Here is a 22,854-nt window from a genome sequence, read left to right as displayed (position 1 = left end):
GGAGTTGCTCTCAAATCCATAAAGAGAGTGATTCAGACGATGACGAGGAAATGGCATTGTTTGCCAAACAGTTCAGAAAAATGATGAGACCTTACCAAGGAAGAAAATTCAAACGAAATGAAGGCCTCAAAAATAAACCAAAAGAGAAGGACCCTATCTTTGCTATGAATACAAAAAGTCGGGGCATGTCAAATATGATTGCCCATAATTGAAGAGAAAGGGTCAATCAAAGAGTAAGCACAAGGCTCACGTGGCTACATGGAGCGATGAAGAAGGTTCCGATGAAGAGGAACAAGAAGTAGCTAACTTGTGCTTGATGGCATTCGGGGAAGATTCTAAGGTAACTTCTAACTCATCCGAATTAGATGATTTGTCTTATGATGAGTTATTAGAGAAAATAATGGGTTGGCTTCAGATTATGAGAAATTGTTTTTAAATATAAAAATGATATTTCAAAATTGAAAAATGAAAATAAACTCATATCCAAAACCAACAACGATCTTGAAAGTAAAATCAAAGATTTGCAAATCAAAACTAGAAGAGTTTGAAAAGAAAAATTCGGATTTGAAAATTTACTTTCAAAGATCAATGATGATCATCAAAAGAAAATTGATGATCTTAAAGCTTTTTGATAAAGTTGGAACAAAACGTTTTGAAATTGGAGAAAATTCAAAATCCAACTTTGTTAGAAAAAGTTTTAAAAACTACAATCATAGAGGTCCCCGAAGAACCTTAATGGAAAATTCGTTAGAAGTATATGGGTTCCTAAAAGACTCATTACTACTAAAGATAAAGATATCCTAAAAAAATGGATACCTAAGGGGCCTAGGATTTTAGAAACTAATGAATATGGACCCAAAAGAATTTGGGTACCAAAAATTAGAAATTAATCTTTGTTTGTAGGAAAATGAGCATTGCTACAAGGTACGGGAAACAAATTCAAACTCATGGTACCTTGATAGTGGATTCTCAAGACACATGATCGGGGACAAAAGCCGGTTCATAGATCTTAACGCCAAAAATGGAGGAGAATTGACTTTTGGTGATAATTCAAAAGGTCACATTGAAGGTATAGGTACAATAGGTAATACCCCTTCCATACAAATTAAGAATGTTTTATATGTGAATGGATTAAAGCATAATCTTTTGAGCATTAGTCAATTACGTGATAAGGGATTTAATGTCATGATTGAAACTAATGGTTGAAAAGTCATTGACATTGCATCTAATCGGATTATGCTTGTTGGTCATAGAATAGGAAACATTTACATGGGGCATTTAGACTCTATTGATATGACTAATTTATGCCTAGTTGCTAAGGATGAGCATGATAGTTGGTTATAGCATAGGAGACTAGGACATGCTAGTATGAGTGTTTTGCAACGGCTAATTCAAGGAAATTTAGTTCGAGGCTTGCCTAAGCTTAAATTTGATAGTGATAAAATATGTGGTGCTTGTGCTTAAGGAAAACAGAAGCAAGTTTCTTTTAAATCCATTAACGATGTATCAATAGTAGAGTATTACAATTGATCGATATAGATCTTTTTGGGCCAGCTAGGACTACTAGCTTGGGTTGTCTTGGTAGATGACTATTCTAGATATACTTGGGTTCTATTCTTAAGTACTAAAGATGGAGCATTAGAAAAATTCATCACGTTTTCAAAAGTAATCCAAAACGAAAAAGGTTACTCTATAACTAGTGTTAGGAGTGATCATGGAACTGAATTTGAAAATCTTGGATTTACTGAGTTTTGTAATTCTAATGGTATTAGCCATAATTTTTCATCACCTAGAACCCCTCAACAAAATGGAGTTGTTGAGAGGAAAAATCAAACTTTAGAAGAAATGGCTAGAACCATGCTTTGTGAAAATAATTTGCCAAAATAATTTTGGGCGGAAGCCACAAATACCGCTTGTTATGTTATTAATCGAGTAATGAATATGCCTATTTTGAAGAAAACTCCATATGAACTTTTTAAAAATAAAAGGCCTAACATTAGCTATTTTCATCATTTTGGATGTAAATGTTTTGTTTTGAACAACGGTAAAGACAATCTTGACAAATTTGATGCTAAAAGTGATAAAGGAATTTTTCTGGGTTATTCCTTAAACTCTAAAGCTTATCGAGTATTTAATAAAAGAACTTTAGTTGTAGAAGAGTCTATACATGTTGTTTTCAATGATAATCTCCTTCCAAGGAAGGATTCTTGTGTGACTGATGATGTAGGTATTATAAATACAAATGACGTTAGACAACCATCATCAAATGAAGAAACAAAAGATGAGGAAACTCATGATCCTCTCGAGAATCCAACCATTGAAGAAAGGGAAATATCTTACCCAAGAGAGTATAACTATGTCAAGGATGGTGAAATCATAGGTGATCCATCTAAAGGGGTAATAACTCGATATTCTCTTAGAAATATTTGTAATTATGTTGCATTTATCTCATGCATAGAGCCTAAGAATATTAAAGAAGAATTAAATGATGAACATTAGATTATGGCTATGCAAGAAGAGTTAAATCAATTTGAGAGAAATAAAGTATGAACATTAATTGAAAGGCCTAGTAATAAATCTACTGTAGGTACTAGATGGGTATTTAAGAATAAGCTTGATGAAAGTGGTAATATAGCGAGAAACAAGGCTAGACTTGTTGCTCAAGGGTATACTCAAGAAGAAGGCATAGACTATGATGAAACATACGCTCCCGTAGCTAGGATGAAAGCAATTAGAATGTTATTAGCATTTGCATGTTTTCATGAATTTAAATTATATCAAATGGATGTTAAAAGTGCGTTTTTAAATGGTTTTATAAAGGAAGAAGTGTATGGGAAAAACCTTCTGGTTTTGAAGATTTAAAATATCCAAATCATGTTCTTAAATTGACAAAAGCGCTTTATGGTTTAAAATAAGCTCCTAGAGATTGGTATGAAAGATTATCAAACTTTTTAATTGAAAAAGGTTTTTCAAAAGGGAAGGTTGACACTATATTGTTTTTAAAACATAAAGGTAAAGATTTATTAGTAGTTCAAATTTATGTTGATGATATAATATTTGGTTCTACTAATGATGTTCTTTGCCAAGAATTTTCTAAGCTAATGCAAAGTGAATTCGAGATGAGCATGATGGGGGAGCTGTCATTTTTCTTGGGACTCCAAATCAAGCAAAGAAAAGATGGCATCTTCATCAATCAAGCTAAGTACGTCAAAGATATGCTCAAGAAGTTTGGGCTGGAAAATGGGAAACCTCATGAAACTCCAATGAGCTCATCAACAAAGCTTGACATAGACGAAGGAGGTAAATGTGTGGATGTTAAATATATAGGTCAATGATTGGTTATTTGCTTTATCTAACTGCAAGTAGACCATGCATTATGTTTAGTGTTTGCTTATGTGCTAGATTTCAATCATGCCCTAAGGAATCACATATACTAGTTGTTAAGAGAATCTTTAGATACCTTAAGGACACTCCTAGTTTAGGACTTTGGTATCCTAGATACTCTACCTTTAGCTTGCATGCTTTTCTGATGCGGATTATGGAGGATGCAAATTAGATAGGAAAAGCACCTCCGGTTCTTGCCAATTCCTTGGAAATATGTTGATTTCTTGGTTTTCAAAGAAACAAAATTGTGTAGCATTATCTACCACTGAAGCAGAATACATTTCAGCTGGTAGTTGTTGTGCACAAGTTTTATGGATGAAACAACAACTTTTTAACTATGGAATTGAAGTAGGTACCATTCCTATCAAGTGTGACAATACTAGTGCTATTTTGTCTCATTAAAAATCCCATCCAACACTCTAGAACTAAGCATATTAAAATTAGACATCACTTTATTAGAGACCATGTCGCTAAGGAAGATGTAGTTCTAGAATTTGTTGATACTTTGCACCAATTAGCGGATATCTTTACAAAACCTTTAGACAAGGAAAGATTTTGGACACTTAGGAGAGAATTAGGTTTAACTGACCTATCTTCACTTAGTGTTTAAAATAATTTTAGCACTTTTAAGAATAAATGAAAAATGCTTATAATGATAATTTTTTATTGCATTCTTTGCTAATAGTTAGGGGGAGTTTATGTTGCTTGATGAAAATTAATTTTATGTTCAAAAGTAGTTTAAGGATTAATTTGATTGATTGAACATGATTAATTTTCAATATATGAGTTGCCAATACCAATAGAGCTAATTAATTTAGCATTTTGAGTGTTTAAAACAATTTTTTTACATTTTTGTGCTTCATGCATCGATACATCTAACAGTGCATCGATGCATCCTTGAATGTGCATCGATACACCATGAAGGTGCACCGATGCACGCCTTGAATGTGCATCTATGCACAAGGCCATGCATCGATGCATCCGTCGGGTTTTTGATTAAAAACCCTACTTTTCCTTTATTCTCTCAAAACCCTTCTCTCTCTTCATACATCCGCTTGTCCCCCTTCTCTCTTAAACTCTCTATTTATCTCAAATCAATAAAAATTTATCGGAATCTTCGAGTTTTTCAACTTTTTATCCTGCTCTTATCATTAAATCGTGCAAAACAACATCTCATTCTCATTAATCCTAAATTTTCAAGGTAATATTTCAAAAACCTCTATATTATTGATTTTTGATCTTATGACTAGTTTTAATTAGTTCTAGGATGAATATTATATCGGGCATTGATTGTTTGATGATTAGAAACTCGATTTTACAACTAATTCATCAAATACTCACAAATTTTCAAAGAATTTTGAATTTTCAAAATAAAAAAAATTGAAAATCTAAATTTAATTTTTAAATTTGATGTTTTTTGATTTAATTATGTTGTTTTCATGAAAACTATACATATTATAATTTTACAAACATTATTTTCAAATAGTTTTCAAAACTTTTCCCATTAGGATTCGGTTTAGAGAACCTTGAATTATTACGGACTCAATTGAGTTTTGGGATTAATTAAGTTGCATACATGTGTTTCAATTTGCAGGTTATATTTCTCATTCTAATTCCTAAACCATGTCTAATCCCAAACCCCCTATAACTTTATCGATTCGATCTCGTTCAAACCAACCTCCTAATCCCGTTCCTTAACCTCCTAATAGCCTATTAGGATCTTGTTTTAACATGCCTGAGCGTAGTAGAGACGAATTGTACTCTAGGTACAGAAATTCTTTTCAAACTTATAGAATCCGGGAAGAGCGTATTCCTTCTCTTCAAGCTATGATAGATATTGACTTTGAATACCTTCCGATTCTTAAAGCTTGGAAGTTTGATAAAATGTTTCAGCTCAAACATATCGTTTATCAACAGTTAGTCCGCATTTTCTATTCCAATGCGGTATGTATTCAAAACAAAACTCAATGTGGGACTATAGCCATTAGATCCTATCTTTTAGGCCAATATATTAATATTTACCCTAAGACTATAGCTTTCCGTTTTGGGTTAGATGATGATGGGTCATTTAATGAGAATGAAAATGTGGAATATCTCTATGTTCCAAACTCTAATGTTAGTACTCTACGATCTCATCACGGTCGTTTTCTCCATTTGATGATCTCTTGGTGGTTTAGACCATCGGGAGGTAGGTACTCCACACTTCGTGTTAGGGATTTATGGTAGATGTATTGTATTAAAAATAAAATCAAAATAAATCTACCCCATATTATATTCAGTCAACTAGTGGACATCATAAACATAGTTCCTTCAAAACATGTTGAAACATTGATTTATGGATGTCTTCTTAGTAACCTCTTTATCAAACTTGGTCTAGACGTCTCTCTCGACAATCCTATCCCACTCCAAAACCAAATCAATATTACTTCATTGAAGAAAGTGGATTGGAAACAAGACGAGGAAACCAGTCTTTGGGTATTTCGGTCCGGTAAGTAAACCCCGGGAGCTAGCTCTTCACGAGCTGCTCATAGCTCTTGTCGTGGTCCTCCTCCTCCTCCAGCACCGGCTGCTGAAATGATCCTGAGTTTCAACAACTTATGCAAGATATCGACGATCACGTACCAGACGATGAGCCTGCTCCGGAACCAGCACGGTAAGAAGATCAAATGCCAACATATTTTCGATCTTTCTTGGAGTTGTTTGATAGGAGGTTTGCTTCCATGGAGTCTCAGATTACTGAGTTTCAGTGGGAGATGCGAGAATGTATGGACGTGCTCACTCTTGAAGTCCGAGCTCATTATCCTCCTCCTCCCGACCCTCCGATGGATTATAGCTTTTTCTCCATGCTTTCTTTGTTATTTCAAACTTCGATTGTTTTGGATTGTTAGATGCTTGGATTTGTTATGATTGGATGACTGGATTTTAAACTTAATATATATATATTTGTTTTGGTTTGAATTTTCATTATGAGCTTAATGTTTATTAACTTTTTTTTTTGCATCATTTACATATTAGTTATATTATGACCAATTACGACATTTCACATTTGATTATGAATATTGATGGCTAATCTCTCTTTTGATTGTGATCTTAGCAGTTTAAGCTATATATATTTAAAATAAATTGGCTATGTTTTTCAAAACCTTGTTTAAAAACTTTTTAAAGTCTTTTTGATTTAACAAAAAGGGGGAGAAATATTAAGTGTTAAAGGGGAGAAGTGTTATAGTAAGGGGGATTAATTTTTCAATAATTGATTTCAAAATTTTAGAAAATCTTAAAATAACACAAATGTTTTGTTATATCAAAAAGGGGGAGATTGTTGAAAACATTTTGATGTTTCGATATAACAAATTAAATTTAAATGAATTTTAAGATTTTACAAATAATTTTCTAAGAATATTTGATTTAATTAATCAAATATCAAATTATTACTCCAAGTCTTTCAAGATCAATTTCAAACCTTACTAAATGTGTAAAATTGTGTTTTATACTTAAACTATTTTTGAAACAATTTTCACAAAGTATTTTGAACCAAAATCAAGCCTAAAATCAATTTTTCAAAGTGATGCACCGATGCACCAATCATGCATCGATGCACCATGAATTAAATTGAACATCGAATGCATTTTACGCATCAATGCATATACCATGCATCGATGCACTCAGTGCATTTGATGCATCGATGCACTCAGTGCATTTGATGCATCGATGCACAAACCATGCATCGATGCACTTTGGCTATTTTGAAACATCGAATGCATTTTATGCATCGAATGCACCCTTAGTGCATTTGATGCACTAAGGGTCCAACGGTCAAAATATTTAAATTTTACATTGATGCACCGATGCACCATGGGTATGCATCAATGCACTGACGCTCCCAACTGCTTTAATTAATTGTTTTCACACTTAAACGACTCTATTGACTCCACTAAGCATCCCCAACGTTTAGAATCATTAGAAGGTGTATTTAAACAAGCTTAGAAACCATTGATCAATAAGAAGAAACAACAGCAACTAGAATCAAGAGAGAATCAAAGAGAAATCATCAAACTCATTGTTTGAGCAATTCAAGCCTATTTTCATTCAATATTCATTTTGCTTTCAAGAACACTTCTTGTACTCAATAGTATTCATTTTTAGTGTTCTTTTCTTTGTTCTAGAATTGTGCAAACAATCTACCTTGTGAGGATTTCCTTGTAAGTTTGCAAATTTGTAATCTTCTCTTTGAGAAAGAGTGTTCTCAAGAATTGGGGTATATTCTTGAGGGAGTTGTAAGGTTATCTCTTTGGCCTCAAAAGAAAGAACAAATTAGTGAATTTGTTGGAAAACCCTTAGTGTAAATAGCTAAGGTAGTAGACGTAGACTTTGGTTGAGAAAGTCGAACCACTCTAAATCGCTGTGCAAATCTTTTCAATTTTCTGCAAAAGCTTCCACCAAAATTTTAATTGCCAATTCACCCCCCTCTTGGCCTATTCCATCGATCGATTAACTCAACAGATGATAATACAAAACTATGTTATATGTGTCTTGCTCATCTTAATGAATGTGGAATGGTTGAATTGCATAAAAGAAATTTATTGCATGATGTTAAAAGCTGCAAGCTCGATTTTTGCAAGTTTTGTGTTCTTGGTAAATAGACTAGAGTTAGTTTCACAACTATAAAGCACAAAACTAAAGGGATTCTTGATTATGTGCATTCTGATTTATGTGTGCCTACCAGAAAATCATCATTGGGTGGATCTATGTATTATGTTACTTTTATTGACGATTTTTCTAGGAAATATTGGGTGTATTTCTTGAAACAAAAATCTGAAGTTTTTGTCAAGTTCAAGCTGTGGAAAGATGAGGTGGAGAACCAAACAGGTAGAAAGATCAATTATTTGAGGACTGATAATGGTACAGAGTACACTGATTCACAGTTTCTGAAATTCTGTGAGGAATATAAGATTCAGATGCATTTTACAATACGCAAGACACCACAATAAAATGGTGTTACAGAAAGGGATGAATAGGTTATTGAATGAAAGGGCAAGATCCTTGAGACTGAATGTAGAGCTTCCTAAAATCTTATAGACAGAGGCTGTGAACATGGCATGCTATCTCATTAACAGATCACCAAGGGCATCATTGAGTGGCAAGGTTGTAGAAGAGGTATGGACAGGTAATGCAGTTTATTTTGGTCACTTACGGATTTTTGGTTGTCCTGCTTATGTGCATGTACCTGGTGATGAGAGATCAAAACTTGATGCAAAGTCGAAGAAATACATATTTCTGGGCTACAAAAAAGGTGTCAATGGATACAAGTTTTAGGATCCGATTGCAAAGAAAGTGGTGATCAGTAGAGATGTAGTCTTTGATGAGCATTTAATGTTGCAGCAGAACCAAGACAAGGCACTGATGGATTTAGAACAATATCCAGTAGCAGCTGAGAGAGATGAAAGTTCTAATCCAACTGCTGGTGGTTCTAATACAGTTGATTTGTATGATTATAATTTAGCCAGAGAGTGAGAGACGCACGAATATAAAGGCTCCAAACAGATTGGGTTTTGAAAACATGGTCTCCTTTGCACTTCACATAATTTGTGAGGTACGGTACAGGGTTATTTTGGTCATTATACCGAAGTTGCTTTTATATTATGTAATTGTAACCTAATTGTTATTATTATTGCTAATAATAAGAAAACAACCGCTTATCGCTCCCGAGGACGTAGGCACCTTGTCGAACCTCATTAGATTTTGTGTTCTTTATTTTCTTTATTGTTCGTTTATTTCTGTGTTACTTAACCTGATTTCCCAATAGATGTTAATTTAAATATATTAAATATCAAATATCAAATTTCAGATATAATACATAAATTTGAAAAACAACTAAAATTATTAAATAAAATTGTGAGAGAGACGGTCACAAACTCACACGGACTCTCTCGCGTGCTTAATATATGAATCTTGAATATAAAAAGTGCATATGAACCAAAATCATTGCGTTTATATCTATCTACCGTCATTAAACAATAACTTCTATTGATGATTAAACACGGGAATGGATTGGTTGGAAGGAAACACTCTTGAAATGTTTAATGCCAAAATCCATTCTTTATGAGCAAAATTTGTATTTAAAGGTTGTTTTTTATGGCCCTCTTGTCCAGATTTGCGTGTACTGCATGGAGAAGTGGCTGAATTTACGTACGCAATGTTTCACGAGATTTTCAACTACCTTTGATTATTTTTTTTTGTTCATCTTATAGCATTCTACGTATACGACAGGGGAGTCCATTTCTTTGGACTCCTTCAATCCACGTGAACACCAACCACTCTGTATACAACTTATTACTAACATCCTTAAAAATAATTTATTTTAATTACTTAAAAATAAATAAAATTTATGGTTTAACGTTTATATAATAAAATATTAATAATGAGTTATAATAAAATATATATTTTTATTATAGTTTAAGTTTTATATTTTATATATCATAGTATTCATAAATGTAGTTTAAATTATATTTTTAATTTACAACATAATATCTATAATGGACATTTTATATTTTTAAACCTATTTTTAACTTTAATCTCAAACAATTAAATTATAAACTACACTCTTGAAAATCACTTTAAAAAAAATGCTTTTTTACATCACTTTTAAAAGTAAATAATTAAAATTAATAATTGGCCCTAGATAGTCTCCGAAGATTAGGGAGTGAGGAGTAAGGAGTGAGGAGTTTCAAATTTTAAAAGTTTTATTGTGGAAACACAAGGGAACAATAACTCTTCTTTCTTCCCGGACAAACTAATGTGGTGTTTGTTTTCACTGTGCAAGCTCTTCAAACCATTTATGTCTGCGTCGCGCAGACCACGCGCAGACATTAGGCTTCGCAGACTGTTTGTTTTTTAGAAGACTGAATCCCTTCAAACGTCTGCGCGAGCTCTTCTTTGTGCATACTTGGTTTTATGTCTTCAAAGGTCTTCAAAGGTTTTCAAACCTCTTCAAGAACAATTATAAAATATAGTTATTTATTAAAATAATTTTAAATAATTTAATAAGGTTATTTATTTTAAAATAATTTATTTTAAAATAATTTATTATAAAATAATTTATTATAAAATAAATTATTTTAAAATAAATTATTATAAAATATGGATTGATTTATTTTAAAATAATTTATTTTAAATAATTTATTAGTATGTATTGATTTATTTTTAAATATGGATTGATTTATTTTAAATAATTTATTAGTATGGATTGATTTATTTTAAAATATGGATTGATTTATTTTAAATAATTTATTAGTATGGATTGATTTATTTTAAAATATCGATTGATTTATTATTGTAGTTGTATGGATTGATTTATTTTAAATAATTTATTAGTATAGATTGATTTATTTTAAAATATGGATTGATTTATTTAAATAATTTATTAGTATGAATTGCTTTATTTTAAAATATGGATTGATTTATTTTAAATAATTTATTAGTATGGATTGATTATTTTAAAATATGGATTGATTTATTATTGTAGTTGTATGGATTGATTTATTTTAAATAATTTATTAGTATGAATTGATTTATTTTAAATAATTTATTAGTATGGATTGATTTATTTTAAAATATGGATTGATTTATTATTGTAGTTGTATATGATTTATTTTAAAATTTTATTAGTATATTGATTTATTTTAAATAATTTATTAGTATGTATTGATTTATTTTAAATAATTATTTGTATGGATTGATTTATTTTAAAATATGGATTGATTTATTTTAAATAATTTATTATTATAGTTGTATGGATTATTTAAATTTCAGTATTGTAAAACTAAAATTATTTAAATCTTAGTATTGCAAAACTCTTTTATGTTTAAAAAATCAGTTTATTTATATTTCAGTTCATTTTAGCAGTCTGCAAACGTTAAAAAACAAATAATCTTCTTCTTGCAGACTGCAGACTTTTGGTCCACCTCTTCTGCTGCAGATGCCTGCAGATGTGATCCACAGACTACAGACCTTTTACCTCTACAAAAACAAACACCACCTAACAGACTGTCTCTACTTCAATTTTACATCCCTTGTTTTGCTTATTTTTCTTCATTTTCACGTTTGTATATAGACTAACATAATATACATCCAAAATATTAAAGGTACTTTAGTTCACGGAATATAATATTATTTTTTAGAATAAAATTATCGGAATATTATATTACTTATCATATTACTGGGAATATTGCATTAACTTCTTTGATTTACTTGGTAGAAATGTAAGTTTACAGTATTTGACTATCGAAATATAAGATAAAAAAATATATGTTTTATCAAATTATCCTAGAGATATATTTTCTTTTTAACAATATTAACTCAAAATATTAAATTCAAAATATTTACATAAAAGTTAATAGAAAATAATACTTTTTATTATTTTTAATTTATATATTTTAAAATAAAACTTGTACACAAATAACTCTTTTTTGAAAATAAATAAATATACTTATACAAATATAATTATGTGTTTCTTTTTAGGTACCTAGATATCGAGAGATATACATACTTACACCGGTGTAAATATGTGCTTATTTTTATGTATGAAGATATTGAGAGATGCACATACTTACACCGGTGTAAGTATGTGTTAATTGCTACAATATTTTATTTCATTCATGCTACATGTATGGGTTGTACAACAAATATCATATCAAATTATTTGACAAAATTAATAGAAAACATAAACAAATAGAGAAAACCTTTTATGAAAATTAATCTTAAAAATGAATGTAATAAAACACATAACAAAAATTAAAACTTGAATCACTTGCCTCCAAATATGGTTTGAAGCAGAATGTGACATATGCTGAACTTGAAGAGGAAATCAAAAGTGGATCTTACGGGGGGATGAGCTGAAGGCCTGAGTTCTATTGTACCTTGTCGGGATATTTCTTTGTCCAACGGGTGATACGTCAACAAACAAGGACTATATGAAGCTCATTTGCGATGAAGGCTTGAAGGGTGAATTCAATTGGGCTGAATATGTCCATTCGAGATTGATTAAATCAATAATAACTTTAAAAAGTGCAGCCAAAGATACCTCAAAGGGTACATAGCAATCTTAGAGGTAAATGAGTTGAAGAACGTTTTTTGTTTTTTTATATAAAATGATAGTATAGTTATTATAAAAAATTATAAATTTTATTATAAATGCAGGTTGCACTGTTCAATTTTTGGTCGTGCTGTGAGGCATTGCCGACTTATGAAAGAACCGAAGTGGCACACATCCGTGCATGAGGGAAGGAAGAGGTGGTTAGAGTGATGGTGAAGTTGAAGTTGGATAGACCGAGGAAGCAAGAAAGGGTAATAAATGTAATTAAATAATATTAAGAATATAATCAATGTCTTAATATTGTAATTTAATTTTGAAGGTTATTGACAAGGAGGTAGAGGAGGCAGAAGAGAAGGAAGAAGAGATGGTTGTAGTGGGGGATGACGGTGAGGGGGATGACAGTGAGAGAAAACAGAGTAAATTCGACATTTTGATGTCTGAATTGACTGATATCAAAAAAATCCAATTTGATATCATGCAAAGACAATCAAGAGTCGAAGAGAGACTTGAGAGAGTCGAAGAGACACTTGAGATGCATAAGGGGGAAGTAGAAGGAAAAATAGATGGAATGGTGAAAGAAGTTAAGGTGTTGAGGGGTGAATTGGTGAAAGTAGTTGAGGTGTTGAGGGGTGAAGTGGTGAAAGAAGTTGAGGTGTTGAGGGGTGAACTTAAGATGGTGACGGTTAAAAAAATTGATGGAGCGGTGAAGGAGGTTGTGGAATTGAGGAGTGAACTTACGCGGGTGAAGGGGGTGGTTGATGAATACTTGGATGAAGGGGAAAAATTGAAGGGTGAAATAAAAGAGATGAAGAGTTATGTAGAGCAAAAATACGATGAACTGAAAAAATATGAAGAAGAAAAGATGGAGGAAGAAGAAAAGATGGAGGAAATGAGGAGGAAGGATGTCGATGTGATCTATACACCGGAGAGTGTTATAGATGCAGATTTGGATTCGGAATGTCATGCACCCCAGAAGAAGAAGCAGAAGGTAAGTTGAATAAAATAAAACTTAATTTGATCTTTATCATGTTGCAGTGACAAAAATTTGTATGCAAAATTATAGGATGAAAAAGCGGATATTCCAAGCGGAATTGATGACCTCGAAGCTGCAATTTGTGAATATTTATGGAATAGTGGGTTAGAATCGGGGTAAGTGAAATATATTGCTTTGTGAGTGATATTTAAATATTTCATGACAAAGATATTAATCCTAATGATTCATACATATATTATGTAATCTCAATGGGAAATTAATTCGCTAGTGTATCCGAAGTTGCAACGTTGAAGCCTACGGAATGGGTTAACGGTGTGGTAAGTAGAAAGTAAAAAATGTTAAAACCTATTGAATATGTTCTGATTGTGTAATTAATCATGTTGACATCATAGCCAATAAAACCCCTTGCAGGGTCCAAATGGTAAGCTAGGAATTGGTAAGGCAAGCATCATTTGAGGGTTTAGGGTTTAGAGCCCTCCAACGTAAGGAGTGCATGATTGAACATTACATATAATAGTTATATTCAGTTGTTGAAGAATTGTTCTTAATTTTTTTTATATAAGGATAGTTGTTATGATATACGTTCACGTTTCGAGACCAATTAGTTATATGCGTGCAGTAACCTATATCCTCGAGGCAGAGCACAAGAAATCTGGCACTTAAAGATTTACCAAGAGCGGTAGCTTTTGCTGTGCATGAAGACCGAACCTAGAATCAACTTTGCAATTATGCCTATCATGCTGAAGAGAACCTACTGAATAATAGGATTTTCACATAACTGCAAGCATTTTAAACCCTAAACCCAACTACTCACATGAAAAAATTACGCAACAGAGATGTCAATTATTTTATTGGCAAAGAAATGATTGGTTAGATATGCTTGTGCCCATAAGTACCGAGTATTTCCCTTCTCAATCACCCATGGATGCTTTTCGACGTTGAATTCTGAAACAACCTGACGCCATTGAATATCAAATTCCTCGATTGTCAACCAGGAAGCCATGCATTTTGAGAATGTTGCTGTAAATTTTGGGTCACCAATGTTAGCTTGTGCATTGCGAGAAAGATGCCAAGAACATAATCTGTGCTTAGCATAAGATATAACGGATTTGATTGCCCTCTGTATTTCCCTATCCCCATCGGTGACAACTGAAATAGGCGATTTATTCATCATGGCTTCTAAAAAATTCTGTAGCACCCACTCGAAAGATTGAGACGTCTCGTCAGCGATTATGGCAATGGCAAACACAATTATGTTATGGTGATGATTGACACCGACAATAGGCATAATTGGTTGACAATAAAAATTATCTTTGTACGTTGTTTCAAACACAATTACATCACCGAAGCATGTGTAATCTGATCTCGATGTAGAATCCGACCAAATAAGATTATGCAATGCCCCTGATTCGTCTACCGAGTATGTCATAAAAAGCTCAGGATCATCATGTTTCTTATAATCAAAGTAAACAATAAGTGCATTCACATCCCCATCGACGATTTCCTTTACTTTACCTCTTTGAAGTGCATTGTAGAGGTCTTTATGTGTAAATCCAATATTATGATAGCCCTCTGACTGCTGCGTTAAATAGTTCATTACTTGTAACGTGCCAACACCGACCTCTTTCAATGTTGTTGCCTCATCGATATCAGCCTTACTTACAGCTCTATTAGAACCCATAAATGGTGTCATAGCAGGTGTGCACAATACATGATTATGTTTCTGATAAGACTTACTTATAACCAGTGATCGTTTGTATTTGTTGCTGTAACTACGACTCTAGCCTTGCATCATGTTTTTGTGACTGGCGTATGAGCACGTTGACGATCAACAGTATTGACTTTTGATACTCGAAACCCTTCTTTGGAACAACAAAATTATTGTGACTTCACATTCCCTTCCACGTCAAGCCGTGTTGTTCCCTTACGTGCACTAAACCCATGTTCCCGTGCGAATCCCTTGTAAAAGTACCAAGCTTGATCACGTGAAGAGAAGAGCTGACCAACCAATCTGTCAGATTCATCAACATTATGTACTTCATGGCATTCCTCGGTTGGCTTAACATTGTCTGCATCAGTATGATCCATGGCAAAAAATTTGTTGTGCAAGTTCAGTGGTCCTGGAGTTGATGGAGATGTAAGTAAAGGTTCATAGAACATTTCAGTCGTGCTTTCAATAGGATGTGATATTGGTAGTGGTTGTTAAAGGGTGGGTACAACATTAAATTCGCATGACATATTTTGGTATATACAATAACTAGCTAAATAAGTGTCGATACATTTTCTAAAAGTATCGACCCCAAAAATATCGAAAGTAATAATTATAATGTAATAGGTAAATTAACAATATAACCGGTATAAATATACCGGTTAATTAGAAAACAGGTCAACATAATGTATCGACACTTTTTAAATTTGTGTCGATACTTATTGTCCAGAATATAAAGTGTCGATACATTTATTAAAAGTATCGATCCCAATAACATCGAAACCGATAATTATAATGTAATAAGTAAATTTATAAAGTAACTGGTATAAATATACCGGTTTTATAAGAAAATAGGTCAGCATAAAGTATCGACACCATTTAAATTTGTGTCGATACTTTTTGTCCATAATGAATGCCAAATGGGGTGCACACATAAAGTGTCAATACATTTATTAAAAGTATCGATCCCAAAAACATTGAAACCAATAATTACAATGTAATAGGTAAATTTACAATGTACCCGATAGAAATATACCGGTTTTATGAGAAAATATGTCTACATAATGTATCGACACTTTTTAAGTTTGTTTCGATACTTTTTTCCAGAATGAATGCCCAACGAGGTGCATGTATAAAGTGTCGATACATTTAAAATTGTATCGATCCAAAAAACATCGAAACCGATAATTATAATGTAATAGGTAAATTTACAATGTTACCGGTATAAATATACCGGTTTACTAAGAAAATAGGTCAATATAAGCGCTACCTATTATATTATATAAGCGTTACCTAATATGTTATTGTATTTGATAATATTTCCGGTTAAATGCCTATTTTATTATATAAGCGCTACATAATATGTTATTGTATTTGATAATATTTTCGATTAAATAATATAACATAATCGGTTTAAATTTAAATCGATCACTTATTTAACCGATCACACTATTTTTTAACCTTTTTTCCGAATTTAAGGAGTGTGGTCCGACTGCCTACTTTGTTTGGTGAACCCAGAAGACTCAAAACTTTTAATAGGGTCCCACTAAAATTTATTCAAAATTTTAGATAAATATATATTTAAATTAAAAATAAAATTATTTTTATTAAATAATAAAATATAAACACACATATACAAGTATAACGCAATTTATACGTATAAAACATCTAATATCGATACATTTATCTGTTAAATTACTAAAAATATCAAATGACAACCAATAGTTGAGCTAACCTGGACCCAAATTCAACAAAGGCGGCCCATTCAATCTACCGTAAGAGGACGGGATTAACCCCAGGAAGAGGGACTCTTACATTGAGGGCAAAAAAGAGAGCTGTTGTGTTCGAGTAAGCAGAAATCAGGGGAGTGTTCTGTTCGAAGGGCGACTCTCTGTTTCGAGCAAAAGAGATTGAAAAGGCGAGTTTTCTCTTTTACTTCTTCTTCTTTCCAGTATCGTTGAAGTTCTTTCTATTATGTTTTATTCTTTAAGGTCCTAGATTCTGGCATCAGCATTCTTATTGTAGTAGTTTTGTTTGACCGGAATAAAAGGTGAATAATTTGTATTTTTAATGTATTAACTTGATCTGTTTATGCTTTTAAACTTTGAATTTGATTTTTTCCTTTTTCATTTGATTAGAGGAATTTTTCTTCTTCGTATCAATGGCGTTTAGCCGTAGCCTTTCCCGTAGAGCAACTCTAATAGCTAGACGATATCAACCATCGTTTGCGTACATTTTCCATGATGATGACCGTAAGTCTCATCCTTTAAACGAGTCCCAATCGCAACAAAAGCCGGGTAATTTGGGTCAACAGAGATCTTTTGGAACTGGGTTTAGTAATTCATCCTCAGGGTTTGGTGTGTTGTTCCAAGATAGAAGATGTTCCCAACTAGCTTTTCTTCCTGGCACCGGGATCTCTTTTGGTCGGTACATGTCAACTATGGCTAGTGATGGGGCTAAAGAGGTCGAGCTTATGACTGATGTCGCGGAAGCTTTTAAGGATACTGCCATTGAAGCCGTGAGTCAGGTTCCTGCTGTGAATGAGGTTGCCATTGCTGCTGCTGATTGTTGGTTGCCTGTTGCTACGTTGCAGTATGTTATTGATGCTGTTCATTCCTTTACGGGCTTCAACTGGTAAGTTGTTGCATTTACTTGAACGACATGTGCGTTACTGGTTTCATTTATTTTGTTGAACTGGCGAATCTCTAATGTAATGGTTCAGTTAGTTGCTTCAAAACTCATTCTTTATACCATCTACCCCAGCCAAATTTTAGATGATGAAAAGGTGACGACATAAACTACCAGCGCTATAAATATAAGGATTCGGCGAACACCGGTTAAACTTGTATGCTTTATCATTCCATTATACTATCTCTTTTAAGTTTCTGGTAAAATTAATCTGCTTTTTATTCTTTTATGAGGTTGGATTAATGATGAAATTGAATCCTGATGTGAATCTGCGAATGTCTTATGAAATATTCTGAGTCTGACCTCTTGGTTTATGCTAATCTTGAAGTTTTGATTAATTGCAATTGAAGTTAAACTTTTGGTTCTTTTAATAATATTACTCATCTATTGGTTTCAGGTGGGCTTCCATAGTAGTGACAACACTTTTGATTCGTGGTTCAACTCTTCCACTTTTGATAAATCAACTTAAAGCTACCACAAAAATGACGGTGTGTGATTTTACTTTTTACATCCTTTTGTTCATTTTATTTCTGCGCGCTCTGTATTATACACTTCCATTTTGATGCATTTCACCTGATTTTACACACAAGGCATAATTTTATGATAAGTACACTTTTTTTAAAGAATTAAAGCGTTATAATCTGAATATGCTGGATAATTTGATGATGCAAATTGTGTTCTAGTCTAGTAATTATACTACCGACATTGTTAATGGTCATAACAAAACGAAAGTACTGAGAGACATCACCATATTGTCCTAGTTCTAAAAACTTTAGTCTGTCTCTGCTTGACTTGTACATTTTGGTACCCTCAAAAAAAGAATATTCTGAGGATGCATACCAAAAGAAAACTATTAATTTGACATGGACAAAGGAAGCATGTATGGCTCTTCTTCTAGATATTCTTTCTTCTTGTAAGTTGTTTTACAGCTTAGACACAGCTAATAGATTGATTAACTTATATCTTGTTATTTCATTTAAGTATTGACCACCGTATTTAGTAATTTGTGTCCATCTTGCAGCTAATGAGGCCACACTTGGAGGAAATCAAGGAGCGGATGTCAAGCCAGGTCTGGTGCCAGCTTCAACTATAGTTTTGTCATTATTTTGAACCATCTGTACTCTTTAGACAGCATGCTGTTTTTAGGTGTTGTGCATGATCGTGGAGAATGTTCAGATTCCATGGACAATTTTTATTTTATTTTATGGTAATATAAAGTTCTACAAATTTCTACCTGTTTTTTCTGCAGGGTAATGATTCCCTGTCAATGGCTGATGGTCAAAATGAAATGAAAAAGCTTTTCAAGGAGTAAGCCACTTTTCCATTCGGATGAGGCCATACTTGTAATAGATTCCATAGCCTTTGGTTCCATGATTGAATCACAAAAACCTGTTAATTTGGCTTTTCATGCTATTATCTCTGAACTTTTCGAAGGGCACTGGGTTGTAATTCCACTTGGCTATTCTGTTGTAGGAAAATATGCTTGTAACTTCACATTGATCGAAATGTTTTAATTAATCTATAGTGCTCTTACCCCTCTCCATCATAAACGACTCCAGGTCCCCATATTATTCTGAGGTCATGATAGGTTCATTATGTTAGCATTTACCATGAAATCTGTCTCGGAGGATGCTAAATGGATTTATTTTGTACATATGAAGTTAGAAGCACAAATATATTAAACATGAGTTGTTTTAGATGACAGTTCATTTCGTTGTATTCTCTAGGTTTTGACTGATCAGAAATGTGCTTGATATAGTCGATGTCCTAAAAGACATTTTTACTGATTTTACCTGACAATTTCATTGTTTGTGTTAAATAATTGCAGATATGGTGTGACTCCATTTACACCTCTGAAAGGGCTTTTTATTCAGGGGCCCATCTTTGTCAGCTTTTTCCTGGCTGTAAGAAAAACTTTTTTTTTTGCAGTAACTCTCTGGTTTGGTTTTTATATCAAATGTGGTACATTTAGAATTGTATCTAATGACCGGTCTTTTACTCCAGATATCGACAATGGCTGAGAAAATGCCATCATTTAAATATGGTGGAGCATACTGGTTTACAGATCTCAGCACCCCGGACAGTTTATACATCTTTCCAGCTTTGACAGCACTGACTTTTTTGATAACGGTGGAGGTAAGCTTCCTGTTTTGTTGATAAATTGAAGCATCGAGCAACATTCTGTATGCCTTTCTTTTGTTGAATCGGTTTTAAACTTTTAATTAACGGCTTTGTGTCCTCAGTGCAACATGCAAGAAGGCATGGAAGGGAATCCTGCTGCTAAAACTATGAAAAATGTTTCTCGGGTCCTCGCTGCTCTTACAGTTCCGTTTACCATGAGTTTTCCAAAGGTATGCCACCACTTCCTTTCCCAACTTGTGCACGTTGTTGTATGTGCCATCAGCTGTCAATATCATTTAAGATTTTTACAATTCGAACGGGTTATTGTGTGTTTATGTTACAGTTCTCGTTAACAAGCTGATATAGTACATTTGCATTGCCTACTCTAACAAGCTGGTTTTGGAAAATAATGCCAAATATTTACCGACTAATTATAATTTTCATCTCATTTTATTCGACAGGCCATATTTTGTTATTGGATCACATCAAATTTGTTTTCCCTTACATATGGACTAGGTGAGTCGGTTAATATCATGCGATCAATCGATTAAACATTTGACCGTAAGTAGCATGAGAAGCGGTTTGCTTTTTCGACATTTCTTTGAAATTTTTAAATTTGCAGTGCTGAAAGCTCCTGGAGTGAAGAAGGCTTTAGGTGTTCCTGAAATACCGCCGCAACCAGCCGTTACTACACCGCGGCCTAGTATCGATCTGTATACGGCTCTGAAACAAACACTCAAACAAGCCAAAACAGTATCACAACAGTCTACCTCATTGCCTGTTGAACCAACAAAAGCATCAAACCAAAGAACAACTTCTTCTTCTTCTTCAACCATCAATCAAAGGCTCAGAAATTTAGAGAAACAAGTTAAAGGAAGGAAGAAAAACAAGAAGAGGTGAGAGAAGCTTTCCTTCCAGGAACTGATCCGCCTATACTTTCCACTTGCTGGTGTTATAGTTGAGGACTAAGAATGACATATTTATATTAAAAACATGCTTGGTGCATTATTTTTTGTAGTCCTTATATTTTGGGGCCATAGAAACAAAAATGACAGTGCTTTTATGCAATTGAGAAATATCTTTTTCCCCGGAATCTGGGGAATTTTTGGCTGCCTTCAAAATAAGAATGTGTAAAGCCCATGTTGGTTATTATATTGAGGACAGGTTTCCATAGGGAATGTAGATATTACCCTTTTTGAATGAATTTGTTTTACATTTACGTTTAAAATATTTGATTTGATTTAAATATTTACATATGTATTCAGATTTTAATTTGGAAAAGCTACAAATATTTCAATCTTGGGAAGTTACACCTATGACCACCTTAACTATGTTGATTCTATTTTAATCACTGCCCTTTTAATTTTATCGATTAGACTATTTAATTATTTAGATATTATCAGTCAAGCTATCTGTTGTTAACGTTTGGTTCTGGCATGATAATTAAAAGAAGTGTAATTGTAGATTTAATCTTTATTACACAGATTCAATTAATTTGATCATTATTTTAATTTAATTCTGATTTGATCTTAATTTCAATTTAATTCAATAGGATATATAGAATATTGTAATTTAGCTAGTGTCTAAGGCACGTCAAATCTCCCTCAAGTAGCAGGTTTGATCATACTCAACTCCATTTATTTCAATAAATTTATTAAATTATTGAATAATTAAATTTATTAAAATAAATTAAAATTAGCATCAAATTGATTGAATGTATTAACTAAATCATTCTGTTAATATTATAATATTTTAAAATATTTTTTTTAATGTATTCATAGAAATCCTCTCTCTCGAAAGTGGAAACTGTAGCATCCAAAGTGTGTACAGTGGATGAATCACTTGTACATTAGAATTTGATCAAATGGCTGACAAGTGTTATATTATAAAGGTAGAGGAAGAGAAGGCCGCCGCCAATGGAAAACCGTCAATCAGTCCTATTTATCGCAGTTGTTTTGCGGAGAATGGTTTCCCTGCTCCGGTTCCTGGAATGAAGAGTTGTTGGGACATTTTCCGGTTACGATTTCTATTTTTCCTCTTTTATATTTTAAGCTCTTGCTTGGTTGCCAAGAAAACATGAATAGATATTTAGCTCTTATTTTTCCCCGTTTGATGTCTGATGACTTTGGAAAATTTTCTTCTCTTTAGAAGTTCCTCTGATTTCTTTTTAAATGTTTGATTATCTCTTACCAATTTGAAGCCGAGGCGGTCATGGAATAAGATCTAATTATATTATCAAACGTCTAGTATTTGAAACACGTGAATTTGCATTTACACATACCGAAATAACGATTTCTCCATGATTACTGTTGAAAGCTCGTAGTTCTTTCAACACTGTAGAACTGAAAAACAAAAAAGAATGTTCAATAGTAGTAATTATTTCGATGTTTCGGTGTTTATATAATTTGAAGATTCAAAATTTGCTAATGTGGATAGATCGACCTTGTTATCCAACTGTAATATAACTCAAATTCATTGTGTTGTGACGAATTCTTGTTCTATTTGATGATAATGACTAGCATTTCATCTCCTCCTCGCAGCATGTCAGTTGAGAAATATCCTGATAATCCCATGGTTGGTCGCCGGCAGAAAGTATGCTCTGCCACTGACGTGTCTTTTATTCTTTGCTTCTCTGTTGCTTTTGCTTTTGTTATGTTTGCTGCCTCTGCCTTATAGTTTGTGCGTCTAAATTGCCGTGCTTTAACTGCAGGCTGGAGAGTACGTGTGGCAAACTTACAAAGAAGTTTATGACACCGTAATGAAACTCGGAAATTCCATCCGGAGCTTTGGTGTTGAGAAAGTAATGCTCTAACATTTTTTTACTATAACGTTATCGACGAAACTTTTGCAACGAAAATACTAATTATG

At 32.9% G+C, this 22,854-nt stretch overlaps 1 protein-coding gene across 1 annotated transcript; it reads left to right on the top strand.

Moving 5' to 3' along the window:
• Positions 1 to 16,993: 16,993 nt before the first annotated feature.
• LOC120114475 (mitochondrial inner membrane protein OXA1-like) lies at positions 16,994 to 21,058 on the top strand. The gene is made up of 10 exons (XM_039135374.1): positions 16,994 to 17,095; positions 17,316 to 17,811; positions 18,263 to 18,353; positions 18,887 to 18,934; positions 19,115 to 19,173; positions 19,694 to 19,769; positions 19,870 to 20,001; positions 20,109 to 20,216; positions 20,448 to 20,502; positions 20,609 to 21,058. The coding sequence occupies exons 2-10, from the start codon at positions 17,339 to 17,341 to the stop codon at positions 20,884 to 20,886; spliced, it is 1,320 nt and encodes a 439-aa protein (XP_038991305.1). The 5' UTR covers positions 16,994 to 17,095; positions 17,316 to 17,338; the 3' UTR covers positions 20,887 to 21,058.
• The last annotated feature ends 1,796 nt before the right edge of the window (positions 21,059 to 22,854 follow it).

Source organism: Hibiscus syriacus, unplaced genomic scaffold (assembly GCF_006381635.1).
Source record: "Hibiscus syriacus cultivar Baekdansim isolate YM2019G1 unplaced genomic scaffold, ASM638163v2 tig00110226_pilon, whole genome shotgun sequence".
Lineage (NCBI taxonomy): Eukaryota > Viridiplantae > Streptophyta > Magnoliopsida > Malvales > Malvaceae > Hibiscus > Hibiscus syriacus.
The sequence above is the reverse complement of the archived record's forward strand: the minus strand, read 5'-3'. Positions and strand labels throughout refer to the sequence as shown.

Bases quoted from the DNA above. Each gene is read 5' to 3' on its own strand.
- LOC120114475 (XM_039135374.1), top strand. From the start codon at position 17,339: ATGGCGTTTAGCCGTAGCCTTTCCCGTAGAGCAACTCTAATAGCTAGA. The intron at 18,354-18,886 runs GTGTGTGATTTT...TCCATCTTGCAG, and splicing joins AAGCTACCACAAAAATGACG to CTAATGAGGCCACACTTGGA. The intron at 20,002-20,108 runs GTAAGCTTCCTG...TTGTGTCCTCAG, and splicing joins CTTTTTTGATAACGGTGGAG to TGCAACATGCAAGAAGGCAT.